This window comes from Engystomops pustulosus, chromosome 10 (assembly GCF_040894005.1).
Source record: "Engystomops pustulosus chromosome 10, aEngPut4.maternal, whole genome shotgun sequence".
Classification (NCBI taxonomy): Eukaryota; Metazoa; Chordata; class Amphibia; order Anura; family Leptodactylidae; genus Engystomops; species Engystomops pustulosus.
Genome location: NC_092420.1, coordinates 9,201,795 through 9,224,697, shown reverse-complemented (window position 1 = coordinate 9,224,697; position 22,903 = coordinate 9,201,795). Strand labels below are relative to the sequence as shown.

Genomic DNA, 22,903 nt, shown 5'->3' with positions numbered 1-22,903 from the left:
GTACACAACTCTGCCTGACCACTGCTGCTTTGCACCAGTCTCTCTTGCCCCTAGCATGGGCATCACCCACAATGGGACCACTTGAGAGGTACTTACCTGGTGATTTCATTGCACACGTGTCAATTCTTGAACAAGGGTCAAAGAGCGTAAACCAGGGAGTCCACTTACATACGCTCTAAAAGGGGTGTCCCAGAGTCAGTCAGTTCTCAGGTGACACAACGGACCCACAACCTGCTGCGTAAGACAATTAACAAGTTATAAAACTTCTCATTATCCACAGACAGAAGTGGAAACTCCTCTAAGCGATAAACTATAAATTGCGCATTCGTCATCTACGCCGCTCCTCTCTCTCCCGCTAACAAAAGGAAAGATCCCGCAATAAAATAAAAGTTTCAGCATACAAGATTGTTCTAATTTATTTTATAAAAAAAAAAAAAAAAAACTTTGGCAACACTTTGTAGATGAATAAATACAACACGACGTACAAGAGAAAGAAAACTTTATTGCTATCAGCAATTACCCCGAGAACTCGGTTTTCCCTCATTTTTTTTCCAGCGCGCTCCATTCCGAAGTGCGGTTTAATATTCCGTTTTGTTTCACCAGATGATACACTCCGATACAGTATTCATAGGAAACCGCAAACACCTCGAGAAAACCATCGCCTCCCCCCCCCCCCCACCCACCCACTTCAAGATAGGAAATATTTAGGAAATATAATATGTTCGCTCTGCTGAGAACAACCTGCTCCTTTTGTTTTCGTTTTATCAGTCTCGGCACGATAGTGGGAACAAGGAGAGAGAAGGGAATAGGCAGGCGTTATCTTTACGGATAAGTGATTGCATTAGCTTACAAATATAAGTTTCTATTAAGTGCGAAGCTGCTTTTGAAAGGTCGGAGGGGGGGGGACTTTTTAGTAATTTTTTTTTTTTTTTATCTTTCGCTTTTACTTCTTTTATTTCTGTCAGATGTTTCTCCATGAAACACTTTAAAAGTATGTGTGAAGATTACGTATATACACCGCGTACACACACATAGTGCATAAAGCTATAGATATACATGCGGCGACCATTGTGGTGTCCAATAAGTGGCTGCGGGAAGATAAAGGAAGACCAAGGCCCAATCCCACGGCCAAGGATCAGCCCGTGTAAGGATCACTTGTTCACTAGGGTCCACGACGGTGGGTCAAAGCCCCAATCGAGGAACAAATAGAACACGTTTTTTTCACAATTCTTGAACACTTCTGTGGATAGGGAGTCAAAGAACGACTGAAATAATCACATTCCCGCGCAAAACACCAAAAATTGCGATTATTTCCCCCTGTACGTAGTATGTAAGGGAGGGCAAGGCCGGCGGTGTAGTGCCTGTGCACCCTATAGCGTCAGAACCTCCTGATCCGGTGCGCCGGAGGGGTGAAGCAAACAAAACATAGTATATATAACATGAATGTAGCTGTATATCTATCTGTTGTAACAGTATGTCTGAGCGAGGTGTACAAAAGATGGGGTCAATAAAGTAACGTTGTATTGTGGGCAGACGTATGATAATAGCCCCCCCTAAGAGTGCGGGTACATCACCCAATACTGAACAGGATGATCGCCGACGATCAACCTATTTGTACAGAATATAGCGACGCAAGTAGGAAGGGATTAGGGTCATGGATTGCTCCCTCCATAGGAGATTGGTAAATGTACAGTAGACTGTAGGTGCCCTGTCTTTTCAGGCAACCAGTGCAGTCATAAACCTTGAGATTTGGTTTTTTTTTTATGGTTCCTTCTTGTCCACGCCTCAACATGGTTCCCCTAGAAGCCTACGGGTTCATACAGCACTTCTATATGCCTCGCACTTGCATGGGATTTTGGGGCATCGTTATTACATGGAAACAGCGGGAGGCACAAGGATCGCATGTTTAAGTCCACTGCAGGAAAATCACTTAAAGGGATGAGACTTCGAAACAATAGTCTGAGTCACAAAAGTTCAAGCCCTACAAAAGGAGATCTGTCTATATATAAGCAATATTTAATATCCGGCCAGAATAGATGTCACCATGTAATTGACCACATTGTGCACCCAAGTCCATGAGCGGTGGAGCATACCGCCACTATGTGCACGTTACGGTAATGTGTGGATCATGGTCTCTCCGTTATTGTTGCTCTTTAGGATTGTGATCGGGGCTGGTTAAGCCTCTTGCTTACGACCATCAGCTCAGCTGGAATAATAGATGGGATCACCGGCAGTAGGATGGATTCTGGTGGGGAGGGAAGGGAAGCCGAGGGAGTATGGCACCAAGAACCTGGTCTTCTGGACACAAGAGGAAGGTTAAAGCCTGGTCAAGAAGCCTCCCCAGAGATGTCAGAAAGGTTCTGCTAACTTTTTAGATCCATATAAATAAACAGTAGAACATGGAGAGCCTTGAACCTAAGCCCCCGTGTTTACCTAACCCCTGAACTGTGAAAGACATCAATCCCACACTTATTAAAGCAAGACCCTGCTATCCGGGATGGCTTTGACTGAGACCCTCTCCTCGGCATATTTACAAGCGGCCAGGGGTCAGAGAAAGTTCTGATGGGCCTTGTCTTATAGAGAAGAGAAAGTCTCTGCGACTCAGACAGCTTTAATTAGAAGGACTCGCTAGACTAAAGTATCAATATACAGGTCATGTTATCCCGGCTGCCAAAGGAGACACTTATCTGGGGGCTCGTCACCATGAGAACGCGGCTGTTTAGGAGTTATTGTAACCTGTCATGTCTCCGGCACATTGATACTCCCCCTGTAAGACCCCAATACAATGGGCCGGCCTTGCGGAAAGTCGGGGGAGCTGCTATCACCCTGAATATTGTACAGAGGTGCCATTGTCCTGGCCAAACCAAAGACCTATTGACAGCCAGGAACATACCATATATACTCGAGTATAAGCCTAGTTTTTCAGCACAAAAAAAATGTGCTGAAAAACCCAAACTTGGTTTATGCTCGAGTAAAAAAAAAAAAATAGGTTTTACCAAGTTTTTGTGGTAGAATTAGGGGCCTCGGCTTATACTAGAGTATATACGATAATTGGCGCCAAGTTTGCAGGACCTAGGCAGACAAGACTCTTCGGGTCACCGGGTTACTGCCCATGTAGGTTCTGGAGTCTCATCACGCTCTTCGAGGAAGAGTATTACATGGTCACTATGTCCACCACGTGACTGGTACAACCGAGGCTCATCGGACCAGAACTTATAGTATCCAAGTGACAAATGTTGCCACAAGTTCCTGGCCGATAGAGGGTCTACTGCACGGAATCATGTATGGATTAGAGGAGTTCCATTTTTTGATGTGTAATCTCACCCATATCAGGAAAATATGACTCTTCTCACCATTTTCACATGAGAGGAGTCAAGTTTAGTGGTTGCAGCAGTAGTGTCACTTCAGAAGTTCCTATCATCTGGTCTATAGCACCTAGAAACATTCTGCTGGTGTCATATTAAAGATAAGAATCTCACCAGGCTTCTGGTTCTGTAAGCTACAGAACCGGACATACAGGCAGCAAATTGCAAGATGCAGATAAAGATCCTGTTCCCACCTATTTTTTAACTGCCTGTATGTCTAGTTCTGTACCTTACATTTATCACGTAACCCAAATAGTGGCATTAAAAATGACAACTTAACGATGTCGGATGCCGGCTCTGGGAATGTACAGATACCCCCCCCCCCCCTCCTTTTCTCCGGCCTCATCCACATCCCCGGGTTTAGTCTCCGTGTCCTCCCTGTGAGTGACAGCGAATCTGTGGGGAGGGACTGGGGAGGATTTTTGTATTAATCTAATAATCCGGGTCTTTCCTGGTGTCACATTGCAGGATCCTAAACTGAGAAAAACAAGAAAATGTGAATAGATTGAGCCCGGCACATGAGGAGCAACGTTCCCGTAACATAAATCACTCCGTATAACGGTTTATACATTGTAACTGGTATGTAGCATCCTATAAGCTTCACCGCAGCCCAACATATACATACAGGGAGAGCCCGGCCCTGTGCCCAGGTACAGCAGGAACTACACTCATTCATGCCAAGCACATATGTCACTGCTTTACCCCGCATAGGATAGGATTTGTATCTGGTTTCCTCTCTATGCAAGTCAACGGAGAGAATAGATCATGAAGAACAGCTCGCTTCTTAGTATAGTGGCCATACTGAGTAACTGCATTCACTTACAGCACGGACGGACTCTGGGAGAGCCCTTCAGACTCATTGGAATAATTGTAAAAGTTGATTTTAGAAGGAAGGAGGCCATGGATAACAAATATAAGGAAATTATCACAATGTCCCTGGATTATTATGATGGATTCTGATGGCAAATTTCCTTGAAGTGAATGTGAGCATTAACAGCATTTGGCCACTACAGGGAGAGCGGAGCCGTTTTTCGAGCTTGGATACTCATAGGCTTTCCTAAGCTCATGAATATCCAGGCCAGGTAACACATGCACACCTGGATTTGAATGCTGCTCACCAGCGCCCCCACACTTCATAACGGGTGTTAACGGGAGGGGGGTGACTATAGGTGAGCCGAACTTCTAGAGGGTCACTAATCATAAGCAGTCAGTGAGTCCATGCAATCATCCCTTGGATTTATAAGTTGGTATACCCCTTTATTTTGCGGATTTGTGGAGGTCTCAGTGATGGGACCCCCATGGATCACAAGAACTGGGTCCATTGTACTCGGAGATGTAGAGAGCAGCCGGTCACACATGCAGCGGCTGCTCCATTCACCTCTATATCGCTGATGGAGTGCGGTGCTCAGCTATCGCCATCAGTGCTATAGAGAGGAATACGGGGTACAATGGGGGTACTTTACCATCACTGACACCTCCACCGACCCCTATACTGTGGTGCGAGACCTTCCATACCCCAACTCCCTATTCAACATGACTGGTGCTGTGAGGACTGGACTGGAGGTGCTTGAGACTGGAGACCCGATCATTTCAATTTCTTGGTCGACCCCTTTAAGTTTTATCAAAGGCTTTGCAGCAATTCTCTATCAGGCCCTGTACATCAGGTGTCAGCAAACCTTAGGGATCCTGGTGACCGCACAGGAGACGGTCGGTTCACGATCATCGGATCAGACAAACCCAGTGGATGTTTTTCTCCTTTGAAAACTAAACTTTCCCGTCTGCTTATGTGGGAAACACTCGGAGCGCTCTCCGCCGCGAGATTCAGAGGAGCCATTTCCTAAAATTATCTCAATTGCTGCCATTAACACAAAGTTCCCGAGTCAATGTTTTCGGATGACTGTCTGGTGAGTCAAAGCTGGACAGGAAATGAGGGCGAGAGCGGAGAATAATGGGGAGGGGGACATCAGTCTGAACGTCGCAGGTGCAGGAAGACCAAACTGCTCCAATGTGTGCAATGGGTCCTGGCATGACCAGGAGGGACTGCACCTGGCAAGGGCGGCCGTGTAGCCAAGGTCCTGTCCCCCGGGGACGTCCTCCTCTAAAACTTCCCTCCAAGTATTACGGCTGTAATACGACCATTTGTCAACGCTGACAACGAGACGGATGAGATATTAAGTGTTTTTGTAAGGAGAAATTCATGTGACAGCTTACAAGGCCGGACGATTATCCTGTCTGATCTGTGAACACATTGCAGAGACTATCCTCAGGGGGCCGCAGCGGCTAACTCAAGGGGGCTCCCACATTAACATGAATCATTGTTAAAAGGATTTTCTGAATAGTTTTTCTTCCTGAAACAATGCCACATCTGTCTACAGGCTGGATCCGGTACTGCAGCCCGATTTTTTTTTATTCAATCAAGCTACAATTTTAATTAAGTCCAGCAACAATTCTGGGCGTGAAGCCGTTTCTAGAAATAAAAAGAAGTCCTGGGTTTCTTAATCGTTGATCAGGTGCGTAAACCAGTGATCTTCAACCTGTAGCTTTTGCACAACTACAATTCCCAGCATGCCCTGACATTGCCCAACTCCGTACAACTCCAAGGGAGCCCCAAATTGTGGACCACTGCTGTGCCTTCCCTATTACCCATACATGGGGCCTGTAATTGTAAACCTACTATCCACCATTCTCTATAGGTCATCCAAATTTCTTCAAGCTTTTATTTGCCCCAGCAAAGCATCACCTGTGTAGCTAGTGACTATATTAGGAGGTCTCTGTATCCTCCTCCCATTCTAAGAAAGCACAAGTATACAGTCAGGGAGGCTGAACTGCCATCTTGACTGTGTGACAGGAGTCTGTCCCTTCATAAATAGGGATGAGTGGACCTGGTAAGGTTTGAGCTTGGCCTAACATTAAGGTAAAGAACACTAATGTTCAGATACAGAATACACTCACTGGTAACAACCGTGATCGATGCCGGCACCAATCATGGCAGTGGCAGAGCAGCGATCCTCTGGAAATTAGTGGGGTGCACCTGTTGGCCACATGTAGGTAACGGCATGCATGCACCACTGACGTTTAAATGCTTCTGGAGGCTTGAAGAGTTAACACCCATGATCAGTGTCAGCGCTGATCACGAGTTCCACTACCATAACCAATCACTGTCATTGTAGTCCATACCAGTGCATCCTCCAGAAAGCCTGACATGGTGATCCCTGAAGTTGTGTAATATACAAGTGGTCACCAAGAAATCACATGAACCAACTGAAGGCCAAGATCAGATCCAAATCGGCAAATAGAGTCATTGGCCCTGACTCTTTGGCAGCTGACACTATATCCTCTGCAGGAGAAGTCTTTTCATGTACTGCAGAGGCTCTGCTCCTCTCCTGACAAACAGGGCAAGGAGCAATTCCTATTGGCTGCTGCGCGGTGTATAGAGAATCAGTATGCAGAGACACGACTGTAGGGGTGGGGAGTGACTGAGCATGTGCGACCACCAGCATTAGATGGACAGATACACGGCTATACTCTGGGAACACCAGGGGGAAACAGTAGTATTTCATTAAAGGAAACCTACCATTTGATTTGATGCATTATGAAGCAAATTTATCTTGAGAATGCTGTAGCTACACTGATGCAGAAACATATCTTGGTTAATCCCTGAGCTGAGTAGTTTTGCTGATAAAACAGATATAACATTACGTTAATCAAGCTCTGTCTCTTCTATGGCTCCTTCAGGGCTTCTCCTAGCATGTGAGTTTTTCTCTGCAGGAGAGGATGATGTAATCCCTGGGTAGTGCCTGAAGGCAGAATAATCAATTGCTGCACCATCCCCCAGCGCTGTGTATGAGTGATCCAGCTCAGGTTGATTAGTCATGTCTTAACTAACCTCCATTTACAAGCTAAGTGTCTAATGTGTTTATCTAGCCTGACCCAGCTTTCCAAGGTCCTGAATGTCATAATAGTTTTTTCAGCAAAACCACTCAGCTCAGGGATTAACCAAGATATGTTTCTGCATCAGTGTAGCTACAGCAGTCTCAAGGTAAGTTTGCTTCATAATCCATCTAATCAAATGGTAGGTTTCCTTTAAGTCTATGTAGTTATTGCAGTGAGGGGCCACAGTTGAGTATTTGTTTTCAGATGGATTCAGGGGACTAAGGGAACATCCACTACAGGTTGTAGGTTCCTTTAAGATCCGGTAGTAAATGGCCTCAGATGTAAAAAGGCTTTCAGAGTGCGCAGTAACCGCCGGACGACTTGGATAAGGTCGCAGGAGGGTGCAGCAATAAGACGCAGGGAGTCGATTTGAGAGTTCCAGACTCATGCAAACAATCTGTGTTCTTAGTAATAGGTAATATGATGTGTCCGTATTAAGCTGACAACCAAGGAGACCGATGAAATCCCCCCTTTTAGCTCGGGCGCGCGGGGAATATCTGTTTGGTTGGGCAATCAATACGGTTAAATGACTGCCGCCACAAAGTGCTCCTGGTGCGCTGAAGGATGATGTTCATGAGCTGGTTCAACAAGCCTCTAATGAACTTATCTCCTTTCATGTCATACTATCTGAACTCCGCGGCTAAGACAATTTGTACAAGTGGATCGCGGCCGAGAAGAGTTTGATCCTTCTCCCGCACTATATCCATCTTATCCGTCCGCGCTCCACAATGAGGAACTTCCCGGCCTCGGAATCCTGGATTCGGCTACAATGTATATTATGGCCGCATCATCTGATTCCGTGCACATTTGCGAGTTAATCATTCGGCTCCTCTTCCTTCCAGAGCAGGAAACTATTTTTAAACCTGGATTATAAAACCCTCCATTCAGGGGATACAGAGTCTTTAGACGACTATTGTACACGGAATTGCATGATTACTATGACTAGTATCAGCCGGGGCCCAGATACAGAATGTGATCTCCACAATAGGCCGCGGCGACATTGTGACACCGTAATTTCATCAAGTCACTCGACGCCAATTGATTAACTGAAAAGGCAGAATTAGCGGCTGACATCGTTATGTGACATCAATGCTCGTCCTGCCTACACATCTCCATAGAGTCCGGGAATGCGCTCAATGACTCGGCTTTATCTTCCCCACTTCTTCGGTTATTCTGTAACATTGTCACGTGTAAGGGATCAATTGTAAGATGAAATTTTGGAGCGTCTCAATTATAAACTGTGATATGTCTTTATTAGAGGAAAGCTTAGAGCTCAAAATAGAGGAGAATGAAAGACTGGTTTCTGGCAGCCACCACTAGGGGGAGCTCTTATTTAGATTCTGCTGTACAAGGGGTTATTGGCCATGTAGAGACCGGACAATCATTTTATTAGATACAAATCAGTCTCCTTCCCCCGCTGGATGGGTGTTCTCAGCTATACTGCCATGTACTGCAGATGCTCTGCTCCTCTCCAGACAAGAAGGGCAAGAAGCTATTCCTATTGGCTGCCCTACAGAGGATCAATATGCAGATATCTGGCTATAAAGGTGAGGGGGTCACCGAGCATGTGAGACCACCTCATTATATGGACAGGCATACACTGTGAACACCAACTACTAGCCCCCTCAGGTAGGGGATGAAATGTTTTTCTATAATTCCAGTTTACCTATAAAATCCCCACCAATGTCAAAGCAAATATGACTCTTCTCACCTCATGAGATAAGTCAAGTTTAGTGGTTGCAAGTGTAGGGTCACTTGAGTTTTCTGTTCTGTAGCACCTACAAACATACTTCTGGTGTCATATTAAAGAAAAGGGTCTCATCTTTCAGATCACTTTAGGCTTCTGGATCTGTGATCTACAGAACTGGAGGGAACTGAATCTTAATCTGCAGCTTGCACTGCCAAATTTGTTTGCCTGTATCTCACCGATGTCATCTGAAAGATGTGATCCTCATCTTTAAGATGACACCAGGATGTTTCTAGGTGCTATAGAACAGAAGATAGAGGCTTCTAAAGTGACACTACCCCTGCAATCACTAAACTTGACTCGTCTCATGTGAAAATAAGGCGAGAAGAGTCATATTTGCCTGATATTGGGGGAGATTTTTCATAGGTAAATGGTAAAAGATTTCACATAAAAGAGAATTCTAGAACGACATGTCTTACCTGATCTGAGGGGGGGGGGGGGGCTGGGAGTATAATGGGGTAGAACCTGCTGACAAGTTCTCTTTAGTTCCCAGCTATTTTATGACATTACAAAGTTGCAGAACGTTTACGATTATTATTTTATGATTGGCAAAAGATCAGTAGATCCCTGTAATGTCTTCAGTGGTTGCAGAGCGAGGACAGTGAAATCTGCAGCAATGCTCCCTTAAACGCTCTGTGCTGCCCAGTAGACGTTGCGATGCTCACTGAGGTCACAGAGCGGAGAGGAAGCGAGGAGGAAGCGTTTAAGCCCTAATGCTGCGTCCCGCCTGCGCTCATGAAGCCTTCTATGGTATGAGGATCCATCAAAGGCCCCTCCGCTGCGATATGGAAGTAATCTGCGGGAGGGACGGTCTGCGGGGCGAGGGATCTGATCAATCGCTGTAAATGAAATGTGAAAAAAAGCCACAAACAGGATGCGGCCCCATCATCCGCAGCGCTGACCTGTGCAGGAATGTGCTGCCGGTCATATGGTGCGGCACCCCCTCCCCCACCCCCACATACGTTGTGGTGACTCCTGGGTCTCCCACTCCGCAGAGAACAACATCATAGTCTGACTAAGCGATTCTAGTAGTCTAAACTTCCCCCGTGACCCCAAGTGCTGTGCCCGCTCCTGAGTCACTTTTCCACGTCCATCCCTTAAAGGGGTCTTCCAGGCCCCCAAGGCCTTTCCTCAGGACCGAACATGGGTTTCCAATCGGTGGCAAATCGATAATATAAAAAGCTGCACCAAGCAAAAGGCGCCATCCGCTGTATGGAGGCCATTCTGGGGTACTGCAGGGGAACAGGAGCATGGATACAGGACATTGTTATCGGTGCCCAATACAGTTGATTGGTGCGTGGGTCCTTGCATCACACCGCCGCAAATCGGATACCGACGGCCTATCCTGAGGATAGCTCACATATATGGAAACTGATGACCCCCTTAAATAGGTCATGGAAAACAAACGTGACCAGGCTCCTAATTTTTTATATATTATAAATTACACGTCTCTGTGTCTGACCCTACAGTTGTGTCACTAATCCCTCTGCCCTAATTTTCAAGGTATCCCCAAGGCAGAAAAGAAGAGACGGCTGCAGGATCTGACGACAGAGTGAACTTGTTTGTAGTCTGTAACCATGGAGACACATGAACCTGAATAGGAGCTGTCTACACTATATGCATGTACATGTATGAGAAAACCTTTACAGGTGAAGAACACATCAACATGAAACAGAATGTTGATCGAAGATCTCCAGATTTGTAGTCTCCCTGGTAACAGACTACAAACAAGCCATGTGTAGTCTGATGCTACGTTCATGTGTTGGAATATTCCATGTCCTTCGGTCGGCATTGCTTTACGGTTACTGCTGTAAAACTGAATCAAGGTCGCAGTAGTTTGCGGTTTTTATGTTGTACTTGTGCTGGTCATATATTTGTAGGGTCATTTGGACTTACTGGGGATTCGCACTTTGAACTTTCCGCTCTGCCCGAAGCTTCCTTCGATCACGCCGTCCTCTCCCGTCGACAGCTTCACCTTGAGTCCCACGAAGAGCTGGATATTGGTCTCCTTTTTGAATAGGGAGCGTCCGATGACGCTGTAGTCGTCATTAACCTGCAGGACAGAGAGGAGGCCGATAGGTCAGTACAGACGTGAAATACACACAGTGATTGGATACTAATGATGAGGCCATCAATGACACTCACCCGGCAAACTCTATTAAAGGGGTTGTACGGAGTTTGCAGGAGAGGAGTCTGTAGCTCTGACATCCAGGGGTTAATAAACATGGCAGCTTTCTTCCAAAAACAGCGCCACCCCTGACCATGGGCGGTGCATGGTATTGCAACTCAGCTCCATTCATCTCTATACAGCGGAGCTGCAATACCAGCGCAGACCATGGACAGACGTGGCGCTGTGTTTGGAAGAAAGCTGCCATGTTTATTAACCCCTGGATGTCAGAGCTACAGACTCCTCTCCTGCGGCTGTGACCACTCCAGAGTCTTTACTATTGTAACTTTAAGGATCGGGGGTCATCTGCCGCCTAGAAGCTGAAACGCTCTGCACCCCAGGCCCCCTCATAGACGCGCCGCGGCCGCGCTGGGAACCGGTCGGACGTACACGTGGTGCCAAGACAAAAGGTTGAAAGTTTAAAAGGATATTAACAAACGATTGTGCAAAAAGAGAGAGAGAGAGATGTCTATACAAATGTAGCGAGAGCTCATAAATACGTTAGGTCAACATCGGCGCGGCTTTTATTTCCAGCCAGCGAGTCTTTACTAGCGACGTGATCACAACACGACGACTTCCCCCCCCCCCCGGACCTGACTCTCGCCTGTCAAGACAGCACTTAGCATGCCTGCAGCGCTCAGCCAGAACCAAACAAAAGCCGGGCAGACATCAAAGATATTCATACTGGCGTCTGCCAGCGCAGGTAACGGCGGCGGCCACCGCGGGCACTATACCACCGCCTCCGAGACGCTCCTATACCCGAGCAGTCACCTAGAACACAGGCCGTGAAATATGGCTGCCATTATTCAGAGGGGAAAACAAACATGTCCACCTTCTCATCAGCTCACATTGTAACTTTGTATAGATGGGAAACTGTGGATTTACATGGGACTGCACGTGCGGTGGAGCTCTGCTGCATCGCCGGGGGGGTTGAGTTTAAGAGCTTGGGCATGGGCACAGAGCTTGTCAGATCGGACCCTGTCCCCTATGGGCTCACAATCCAAACCTACCTGTATGTTTCGGGATTGTGTGAGGAAACCGGAGGATCTGGAGTAAAAACCCACGCAAACAGAACGTACAAACTCTTTGTAGATGTTGACCTGGGTGGGACTAGAACCCAGGACTCCAGCGCTGCAAGGCAGAAGTGCTACTCACTCAGCCACCATGCTGCCCTAGTTACAGTCACTTCTGCTCTATATGGATGGGATACGTCGCCCACTATAGCAGGCGAGATGTACAAAACTATGTAACGTCATCTCCTATGACAAAAGTTTTATGTTTCTTTGTTTTGTCTTTAGCTTTATAGGTAATAATCTGTACAATCCCTTTATAGGAAATCTACCACCAGGATGAAAGATTGTAAACCAAGCACACTGACATACTGGTGAGTCCCCCCTCTGACAGGTTCTGCTGTTATTTTAGCTCCTTAGGCCCCCCTTGTTTTTACAAAAAAAAAGGTTTAGCAAATTATGCAAATGAGCCCCAGGGGCTCCAGACTGTATAGATGTCAATGGAGCCTGGAGCCCGGAGGGCTCATCTGCATAATTTTTAAAACCTCTTTTTCTTAAAAACAAAGGCATACAAAGCTACAAGAAGAGCAGCTTCTGCCAGAGGGAGCACACAACAGTATGTCAGCGTGCTGGGTTTACAATCCCTTATCCTGGTGATAGATTTCCTTTAAGTGGTGCATTGCCTGGAACGTCTATGGACAGCGGCTAATTGTAGCCCCTCTCCCCCTATCAGCTGTGGTATGGGATGACAGGGTGGGTATATGGGACCCCGCTGGCACCCTCTCCCCTCGCTGCATCCTTCGCCTCTGTTGTTTCTAGTGTCTGCAGCTTCTCGCCGTCTCCTGGTATCAATTACGGTTTGCTCTTGCAGAAAGTGACTGCCGCTAAGGTGAGAAACCCAAATAATAGAGAATTGTGTCAGATTCCATGACCGGGCGCAGCCCAAATAATATCAGTAGCATCTCGCACCTCCCTACAAAACAAGTAACACAACGCAGGCGCTGGGAGATCTCACTGGCTTGGTTTAACCACTGGTTTGCCAGAGAATAACATTGTGTACAAATCCCAAAAGAGCACAGGCAATTTTTAAAATCTTAGAGACCTCTCGAGGTGACCCCATAGATAACCACCACATGACCTGTATCCTGCAGTGTGTAGCAGTTTTCCCCTCTGTAGCCTCTGTCTGTAATTCTCAGGTGTCTCAGAGCCGGAGGCTGGAGACTGGCTGCTAGGATGTCTCCTATACACTGCACACAGAGGGGATAATCTACTACACACTTCTCTCACTTACTCAGAACCATCATCAGAACCACATTGGACATTATATGACCTGTACCCTGCAGTGTGTAGCAGTTTTCCCCTCTGTAGCCTCTGTCTGTAATTCTCAGGTGTCTCAGAGCTGGAGGCTGGAGACTGGCTGCTAGGATGTCTCCCATACACTGCACACAGAGGGGATAATCTACTACACACTTCTCTCACTTACTCAGAACCATCACCAGAATCACATTGGACATTATATGACCTGTATTCTGCAGTGTGTAGCAGTTTTCCCCTCTGCAGCCTCTGTCTGTAATTCTCAGGTGTCTCAGAGCTGGAGGCTGGAGACTGGCTGCTAGGATGTCTCCCATACACTGCACACAGAGGGGATAATCTACTACACACTTCTCTCACTTACTCAGAACCCTCATCAGAACCACATTGGACATTATATGACTTGTATTCTGCAGTGTGTAGCAGTTTTCCCCTCTGTAGCCTCTGTCTGTAATTCTCAGGTGTCTCAGAGCCGGAGGCTGGAGACTGGCTGCTAGGATGTCTCCCATACACTGCACACAGAGGGGATAATCTACTACACACTTCTCTCACTTACTCAGAACCATCACCAGAATCACATTGGACATTATATGACCTGTATTCTGCAGTGTGTAGCAGTTTTCCCCTCTGTAGCCTCTGTCTGTAATTCTCAGGTGTCTCAGAGCTGGAGGCTGGAGACCGGCTGCTAGGATGTCTCCCATACACTGCACACAGAGAGGAGAATCTGCTCCATAACGCTCTACCTCACTAATATCTCCAGCAGCCTCTATCTCACCCCAAGTGCTTTATTTCCATCAGTACAGGCTAGTGCTTCTCTATGAGGTCCTCTATGATCCCTTAGTTGCTATCTGTGCCCATGTCTCTCTTCTATCACTCAGAAGCATCAGCAGAGTCATATAGGACATCATAGGGGAGTGCTGACCCGTACGGATGGGAATAAAGCACTTGGGGTGAGATAGAAACATACGAATATCTCCAGCAGCCTCTGTCTGTGCATGGGTCAGCACTCCTCTATAATCTCCTATTTGACCCTGCTGACACTTCTGAGTGATACAAACTTACTAATATCTCCAGCAGCCTCTGTGCATGTGTCTCTCTTCTATCACTCAGAAGCATCAGCAGGGTCACATAGGACATTATAGAGGTATGCCGACCCTTACTGATGGGAATAAAGCACTTGGGGTGAGATAGAAGAGAGACGTATGCACAGAGGCTGCTGGAGATATTAGTATGTTTCTATCTCACCCCAAGTGCTTTATTCCCATTAGTACAGGTCAGCACTCCTCTATAATATCCTATGTGACCCTGCTGATGCTTGTGAGTGATAGAAGAGAGACACATGCACAGAGGCTGCTGGAGATATTAGTAAGTTTCTATCACTCAGGAGTGTCAGCAAGGTCATATAGGACAATATAGAGAAGTGCTGACCTGTACTGATGGGAATAAAGCACTTGGGGTAAGATAGAAACCTACTATAGACAGAAGCCCACACTGTAGACTTGTAGGTTATCCGATTCTCTGTCTTGTTCTAGCAGGAAGGAAGTGGCAGAGAAAGGGAAAGGAAGGGGGGCTTCCCCATCCATACAATAAATACACCCCCTAACCCCCTGCCACATATCAGGTCATCATCATCACTATTGTCATAGTGTAAGAAGTATTCGTGTATATTCACACCAGGCTGAAGGGCCGCATCGCATTAATGAGGAACCAAACGAGAACCCCGAAAGGTGAACCCAAAAATGTGAGATCACGGGTCTCTTAGAGCGGTAACATCTTACAATCTGCTCCTTCTGATAAATGATCTGGAAGCGGCTGAGCGGTGGGAAGTAACGTGCGGCCATACACAGACGAGCGCTGCGGGAGGGGAGGTAGAGGTGATACCAGCCACTGGTATTATACAATGTGATACTTTGTAACATCATCAGAGAAAAACACTGAAAAAAATGCAACAAAACAAAAAGTTCTTGGTTACAAATCTCCTGCTATATTTATAAATGTTATATGCGGAACTCCATGTGTCTCCATGGTTACAGACTACAAACAATGACCTGTGTAGTCAGTCAAGATTTCAGCGCTCCCCATCATCCTGTGAGGATTTAGGGTGCAGAGCTCATAATCCCTTATACTCTGTCCCCCGGTTTTGACCCCTTTCCAGATCCGTTAACGTCCCAGTGGGTCAGAGCCACCTACAGGCATCATTACTCACTACTGCTGACTCGGCGTCCATAGAGGTCGGGGTGCGGCTTTACTGCCCCACAGGTAAGTGCCCTCACTATGGGTCACGGTAATCAGCAGCAGGACCCACATTCGTCTAGTCTAGGGAGGCTCCCTATTAAAGGGATTGACCAGGATGAGAAAAAACTTTTCCAAAAATTACATCACCTCCATCCATAGTCTTCTTCCTATTCCAGCCAAACCCGAACACAAGTCCAGAGCTCATGTAGGGTTAATGGGGTGTCAGGGGGTCGTGAACCAAATTGTGCTGTAAGATAATATTACATAAAAGGGAACCCCCAAATAATGACTCCCCCACTCTGGTCCTGCCGGTCACGATTACCGATGGTCTGGACTCCCGACAACACAAGGAGTGGCCAGAGAGGCTCTTCAGCCAATCACTAGTTAGAGCAGTGCCCCGCCCCATCCAGTGATTGGCTGAGTGACTTTACTGTGAAGTCGGGAGACGCCCAGGAAGTCCAGATCATCGGTCACCGCGAGTGTCCGGTCCAGGGAGGAGGAGGAGGGACGAGTAACTAGTTATTATTTTAGTGGAGGAAGCGGAGTGACAACTATTATGTCCAGACCTGCACACTCTACGTGACCTCCCGCCCCACCCCCCTGTGACTCCCCCACGTGACTCCCCCTTATTACACTCCATGTACCATATATATAAGTCGCTTAGTCTGACAATATTTTCTCTCTGGATTATTTTTTTTCTTACTTTTATGGGATTGTACCATTTCCCGGCCAACGTAAACCCAAGTACGAGAAACAAATAAATAAAACCTTCCCATCAGAGAGAACGCGCCATGTTTTATGAGCCTGGGGCTTGTAAACCTTTGTGTGTCCTCTGGTGTCTGCCAGTTGTAGACATTGTATAATGTGCGCCGCCGGCTCCACCACCGACTCACACTCACTAAGGAGGCGCGGAGAGAGGGGCGACAACTGCACTAGATAATACTACCGCTATACGGGGCCCAGATAATACTACCGCTATACGGCGTCCAGATAATACTACCGCTATACGGGGCCCAGATAATACTACCGCTATACGGGGCCCAGATAATACTACCGCTATACGGGGCCTAGATAATACTACCGCTATACGGCGTCCAGATAATACTACCGCTATACGGCGCCCAGATAATACTACCGCTATACGGCGTCCAGATAATACTACCGCTACACGGCGTCCAGATAATACTACCGCTACACGGCGTCCAGATAATACTACCGCTACACGGCGTCCAGATAATACTACCGCTACACGGCGCCCAGATAATACTACCGCTATACGGGGCCCAGATAATACTACCGCTATACGGGGCCCAGATAATACTACCGCTATACGGGGCCTAGATAATACTACCGCTATACGGGGCCTAGATAATACTACCGCTATATGGCACTAGATAATACTACCGCTATACGGCGCCCAGATAATACTACCGCTACACGGCGCCCAGATAATACTACCGCTACACGGCGCCCAGATAATACTACCGCTATACGGCGCCCAGATAATACTACCGCTATACGGCGCCCAGATAATACTACCGCTATACGGCGCCCAGATAATACTACCACTATACGGCGCCCAGATAATACTACCACTATACGGCGCCCAGATAATACTGCCGCTATACGGGGCCCAGATAATACTACCGCTATACGGGGCCTAGATAATACTACCGCTATACGGCGTACAGATAATACTACCACTATACGGCGCCCAGATAATACTACCACTATACGGCGCCCAGATAATACTACCGCTATACGGCGCCCAGATAATACTACCGCTATACGGGGCCTAGATAATACTACCGCCATACGGGGCCTAGATAATACTACCGCTATACGGGGCCTAGATAATACTACCGCTATACGGGGCCTAGATAATACTGCCGCTATACGGGGCCTAGATAATACTGCTTAATTACCACTATGCATTGCCTAATACTGCTGCACAATAAATAATATAATAAATACTGCTATACAGTGTTAATGCTTCTACACTAATAACAGGGAATCTTGACACTTTAACCCTTTCTATGGTGGGGTTAGTGGGAGACGCCTTTATGATCCGCAGAGGCCTTGGCTGCCAGCCCTGGGTACATGGAGGCCTGTGCCGCCATATGCACCCATGTCCTCACCCGGGGCCCGGCCTCTGCTTGTAGAGACTTGTTCATACAGAAAGTCTAGCAGACAGCAGCGAGGTGCCGGTCCGGCTGCTGTACCACCACTGCCAGGTATCACCTATAACACGGGCGCAGAGGGAACGTGCCGCTCCCTGGCAGAGGAGATTCAGGAGAGGGAGAGCAGGGCTCCTAAATAATACACCAAAGAGAGAAAAGCATCACAGGCAGACATGGCGGGTGCTGCCACCTAATGGGGCGAGCCACTTACATAAAGAGATGGCAAGAAATGTACTCACCTAGAGAGTTCATAGAATACCGCCATATAGTGCTTCTATAATACAGACCTACAGTACTTCTATCATACCGCCATATAGTGCTCCTATAATGCAGACCTACAGTACTTCTATCATACCGCCATAGAGTGCTTATATAATGCAGACCTACAGTACTTCTATCATACCGCCATACAGTGCTTCTATAATGCAGACCTACAGTACTTCTATCATACCGCCATATAGTGCTTCTATAATACAAACCTACAGTACTTCTATCATACCGCCATATAGTGCTCCTATAATGCAGACCTACAATACTATCATACCGCCATATAGTGCCTATATAATGCAGACCCATAGTACTTCTATCATACCGACATATAGTGCTTCTATAATACAGACCTACCGTACTTCTATCATACCGACATATAGTGCTTCTATAATACAGACCTACAGTACTTCTATCATACCGCCATATAGTGCTTATATAATGCAGACCTACAGTACTTCTATCATACCGCCATATAGTGCTTATATAATGCAGACCCATAGTACTTCTATCATACCGACATATAGTGCTTCTATAATACAGACCTACCGTACTTCTATCATACCGACATATAGTGCTTCTATAATACAGACCTACAGTACTTCTATCATACCGCCATATAGTGCTCCAATAATGCAGACCTACAGTACTTCTATCATACCGCCATATAGTACTTATATAATGCAGACCTACAGTACTTCTATCATACCGCCATATAGTGCTTATATAATGCAGACCTACAGTACTTCTATCATACCGCCATATAGTGCTTATATAATGCAGACCCATAGTACTTCTATCATACCGACATATAGTGCTTCTATAATACAGACCTACCGTACTTCTATCATACCGACATATAGTGCTTCTATAATACAGACCTACAGTACTTCTATCATACCGCCATATAGTGCTCCAATAATGCAGACCTACAGTACTTCTATCATACCGCCATATAGTACTTATATAATGCAGACCTACAGTACTTCTATCATACCGCCATATAGTGCTTATATAATGCAGACCTACAGTACTTCTATCATACCGCCATATAGTGCTTATATAATGCAGACCTACAGTACTTCTATCATACCGCCATATATGCTTCCACATTACCACCATATAGTGCTTCTATAACACAGTCTTAAAAAATACCATCATATGGCGTTTAAACGATACTATATAGTTCTTATATAATACCATCCTAAAGTACTTATAGTGCACCGCCATATAGTGTTTCTATAATACCGCCATATAGTGTTTCTATAATACCACCACATAGTGCATCCATAATACCATCTAACATTACTTATTACTGTCATACAGTGTTCACTGAATACTTCCATATAGTTCTTATATAATAATGTCCTACAGTAATTATACTGCACTGCCCTTTGGTGCTTCTATAATACCGCCTACAATTCTAGTGTTGATCCAGAGGAAGGAGACAAAACCCTACACGACTGATACCAATAATCCCAAAGGAGTGAAAACTTTCCGACTCCACATATGGCGGCCAGAATAACTCCCTGCCATGTTATATAATACTGACCTACAGCGCTTGTATAATACCACCACATAGTGCTTAGAGAAAAACCTCCCACGGACACTTCCTCATAGATCCAGGCACTGTGACTGTGGCACCCTATATTTAAAAATTATGCTAATGAGCCAGAAGATCTCTACCAGCTTCACAGGCTGTTACACTGTACAAGGGAACTTTCCCCCTTCTACTGTGTGACATTACATCAGGCAGAGAGAGGAGGGAAGTGCTGAGGGAGCAGGGGGACCCACAGTGCCTGGATCTATGAGTAAGTGTCCCCGGTTTATCATGATGGATTCCCTTTAAATAATGGCATCTTCCTTTATCTTTGCAACAGCAGTAAAGTGATCTGCACGGATCTGATCGCTAGCCTTGGGTTGGGTCTTACCCTCTCGACTTGTCCTTCCTTGTGTTTCATCTTGAACACCTTGATCTTTGGAAGGAATGTTTCGGAGTAGTTCTTATCTTCGGCCCCTTCGAGGAGGACTCCATGGAAAGCTAGCCTACAGGTATTGGAATGGATGTCAGTGTCCAGCTTAGATCCAATCACAAGGCACAATTTGGGACATGTGACCGGCTTCTCAAACTCCAGCAGTGCCCATTGCTGTCCGGGGATAAGCTCCTCCCCCTGAGGACCCTCGCCTTTATCCGAGTCCTTCGTGACATAACTGTCCTGATACAAATACTCCTTCCCATAGTCGAAATGTTCTGCGGACTCTGAATCACTGAGGTGAGGAGGAGGGAGGCTGAAGAACATGACTCTCCCCATGACGGTCTCATGGCCCAGTGTGATATGGAACTTGGCTTTGGTGTGGAGTGACCCTTTAAAGTAAGGGATCTTCGTGACCGATACGATGGCGGCATGGATAGTGGTCAGCGAGTCGGGGGTGCAGACCAGGCCTCGCTCTAGGAGCTTTGGATCAAACTGGGTCACACAGATTCCTAGCCGGTCGCCCTGCATGGCGCTGCTGACCGGCTGGTGGAACATCTGCATGCTCTTCACCTTCTTAGTCACCTAAAAAAAAATTGAGAATAAAAAAATGTCACATATGAGGCAGCAAAAAATATCTGACATGGGATATATTTTTTTGAATCATTTTTATAATAAAAATTCTTAAATCACTGTATTTATGTTATTTTGACATATTTTTTGTTTTTCTGCAGCCCACTTGATGCAGGGATAGGCTCTGTATAAAATCAGTCTCCTTCCCCCTCTGTAAGCACCTGGAGGTTAATTTTGTTCAGAATCGGTCTCCTTCTCCTTCTGTTAGCTTCTGGGGGTAGGAGCTAGACAAAATCAGTTTCCTTCCCCCTCTGTAAGTTCCAGGAGGTAGGTTCTGAACGAAATCGGTCTCCTCCTTCCTCGGTTAGCTACTGGGAGTAGGAGCTAGATAAAATCAGTCTCCTTCCCCCTCTGTAACCCCCTGTGGGTAGGATCTGGAAAACAGCAAGTATTTTTCTCACTGTTCTGTAGCGACTCTGCTCCTCTCCTGACAAGCAGGCCAAGAAGCTATTCCTATTGGCTGCCCTGCAGAGCACAGGGGAGAACTATGCAGAGACCTGGCTGTGGAGGGAGCGACTGAGCATGTGTGACCAGCAGAAATCAGCCCAGGAGGTGGACATGCACATTACTATGCATTGTGAACAGCAGGTGGAGCCATACTATGCAAGTCAATGTCGTAAAAACTATGAAATAAAAACAGATTCATGTCACATGCGTTTAGGAATATTGGTTCTACTTGAAGAGAGTCTTAGAGGTCAACGTCTGACCCCTTATTAAGCCAAATATGACAAGGAATATCAGCTGCACCGTAGACTTCCGTGTGCAGAGTTCCAGCTCCTTGTCAGCACAGGGTAAGAGAACTGACAACCCCCCTCATGACATGAACCACATCCCCCACAGCCTTAAACACAACCAAAAAGTCAAACCTCTGGTTGCCTGCAGCCTCCACTAGATGGCGTATACTGAAGACACATTTATGTAGTTTCCAAGCTCTCAGGCTCCCCCTAGTGGTGAAAGCTGACAGTCTGAATTGTAACAATGTAATTCTACGGCTTCATGATGCAAAGCAGAGAATTTGGATAACTGGACACTTCTACATGTCCACATTGAGATCTGACCCCGGCCGAAGCCTAGAAGTGATGCAAGGACTCGGTGCCCTTAGATGATCCGTCCGTGGAGACAGAAAGGAAGATCTTCTCCGAAGCTTTTTTCCATATTCAATTTGTGGCTGGTAAATATATGAAGTTATTCCTATGGGAGAACTCCGGAGAAGCCACAATCGATACAAGACGGTGTAAGTGTTCTCTACCGCAGGAGCAGTACATTAGAAAAGCAATTCATCTACCGCACCTGGTACTGAAATAACACCGCACCACACACACGGGGAGGGGGGGGGGGCAGGAATAATACTGACCACAGGACAGAAGAGGGTGATAGATGACGACCCGAGCTCACGTATCCACCATCACCGATCATCTATACGTCCCCAGGAAAGCATTGGGGGTCTAGTGTGTATAAGGAGGGGAATACACCCTGATATAATACTGCCATTACCTGGAGGCCATATATTCCTTCTAAAATACTGTGTATATACTATACCGCTATACTGCGCTTTCATAAAACCACCATACAATACAGGTCTATAGTGTTCCTATAGCGCCACTATATATACTCACTAAAAACTATTATACACCACTTTACTGCACGTATACATAATACTGCCATACAGTGTTCATACTATACCGCAATACTGTGCTTTTATAATACCACCAAACAATATAGGCCTATAGTGTTTCTATAATACTACCACATAATCGCCCAATACTCATCTACACCATTTTACTCTGCGTATACATAATACTGCCATACAGTGTTCATACTATACCGCAATACTGCGCTTTCATAATACCAACATATACTACAAGCCTATAGTGTTTCTATAATCCCATCATATAAAAAAATCTACACCACTTTCCTGCACGTTTATATAATACTGCCATACGGTGTTCATACTATACCGCAATACTGCGCTTTCATAAGCTTACAGTGTTCCTATAATACCACCATAGAGTCACTAAAAACTATTCTACCCCACTTTATTGTGCAGACACATAATACTGCCATACAGTATTAATATTATAC

The 22,903-nt window shown here is 46.2% G+C and overlaps 1 protein-coding gene and 1 long non-coding RNA gene across 3 annotated transcripts in view; one reads left to right on the top strand and one right to left on the bottom strand.

The window, feature by feature from the left end:
- Window positions 1–4,141, top strand: part of LOC140104602 (uncharacterized) — a 101,490-nt gene extending 97,349 nt beyond the window's left edge. The window contains exon 11 of the long non-coding RNA XR_011850376.1: window positions 3,834–4,141. This is a non-coding gene — a long non-coding RNA (uncharacterized lncRNA). The remainder of the gene's footprint in view (window positions 1–3,833) is intronic.
- The window catches only part of EEFSEC (eukaryotic elongation factor, selenocysteine-tRNA specific), a 100,209-nt gene that overhangs the window by 28,389 nt on the left and 48,917 nt on the right, over window positions 1–22,903 (bottom strand). For both annotated transcript variants that reach the window (XM_072128217.1, XM_072128216.1), the window contains exons 5-6: window positions 20,147–20,773; window positions 10,942–11,098 (exon numbers count right to left, since the gene is read on the bottom strand). In XM_072128217.1, coding sequence (XP_071984318.1) covers window positions 10,942–11,098; window positions 20,147–20,773 — 784 coding nt within the window. The remainder of the gene's footprint in view (window positions 1–10,941; window positions 11,099–20,146; window positions 20,774–22,903) is intronic.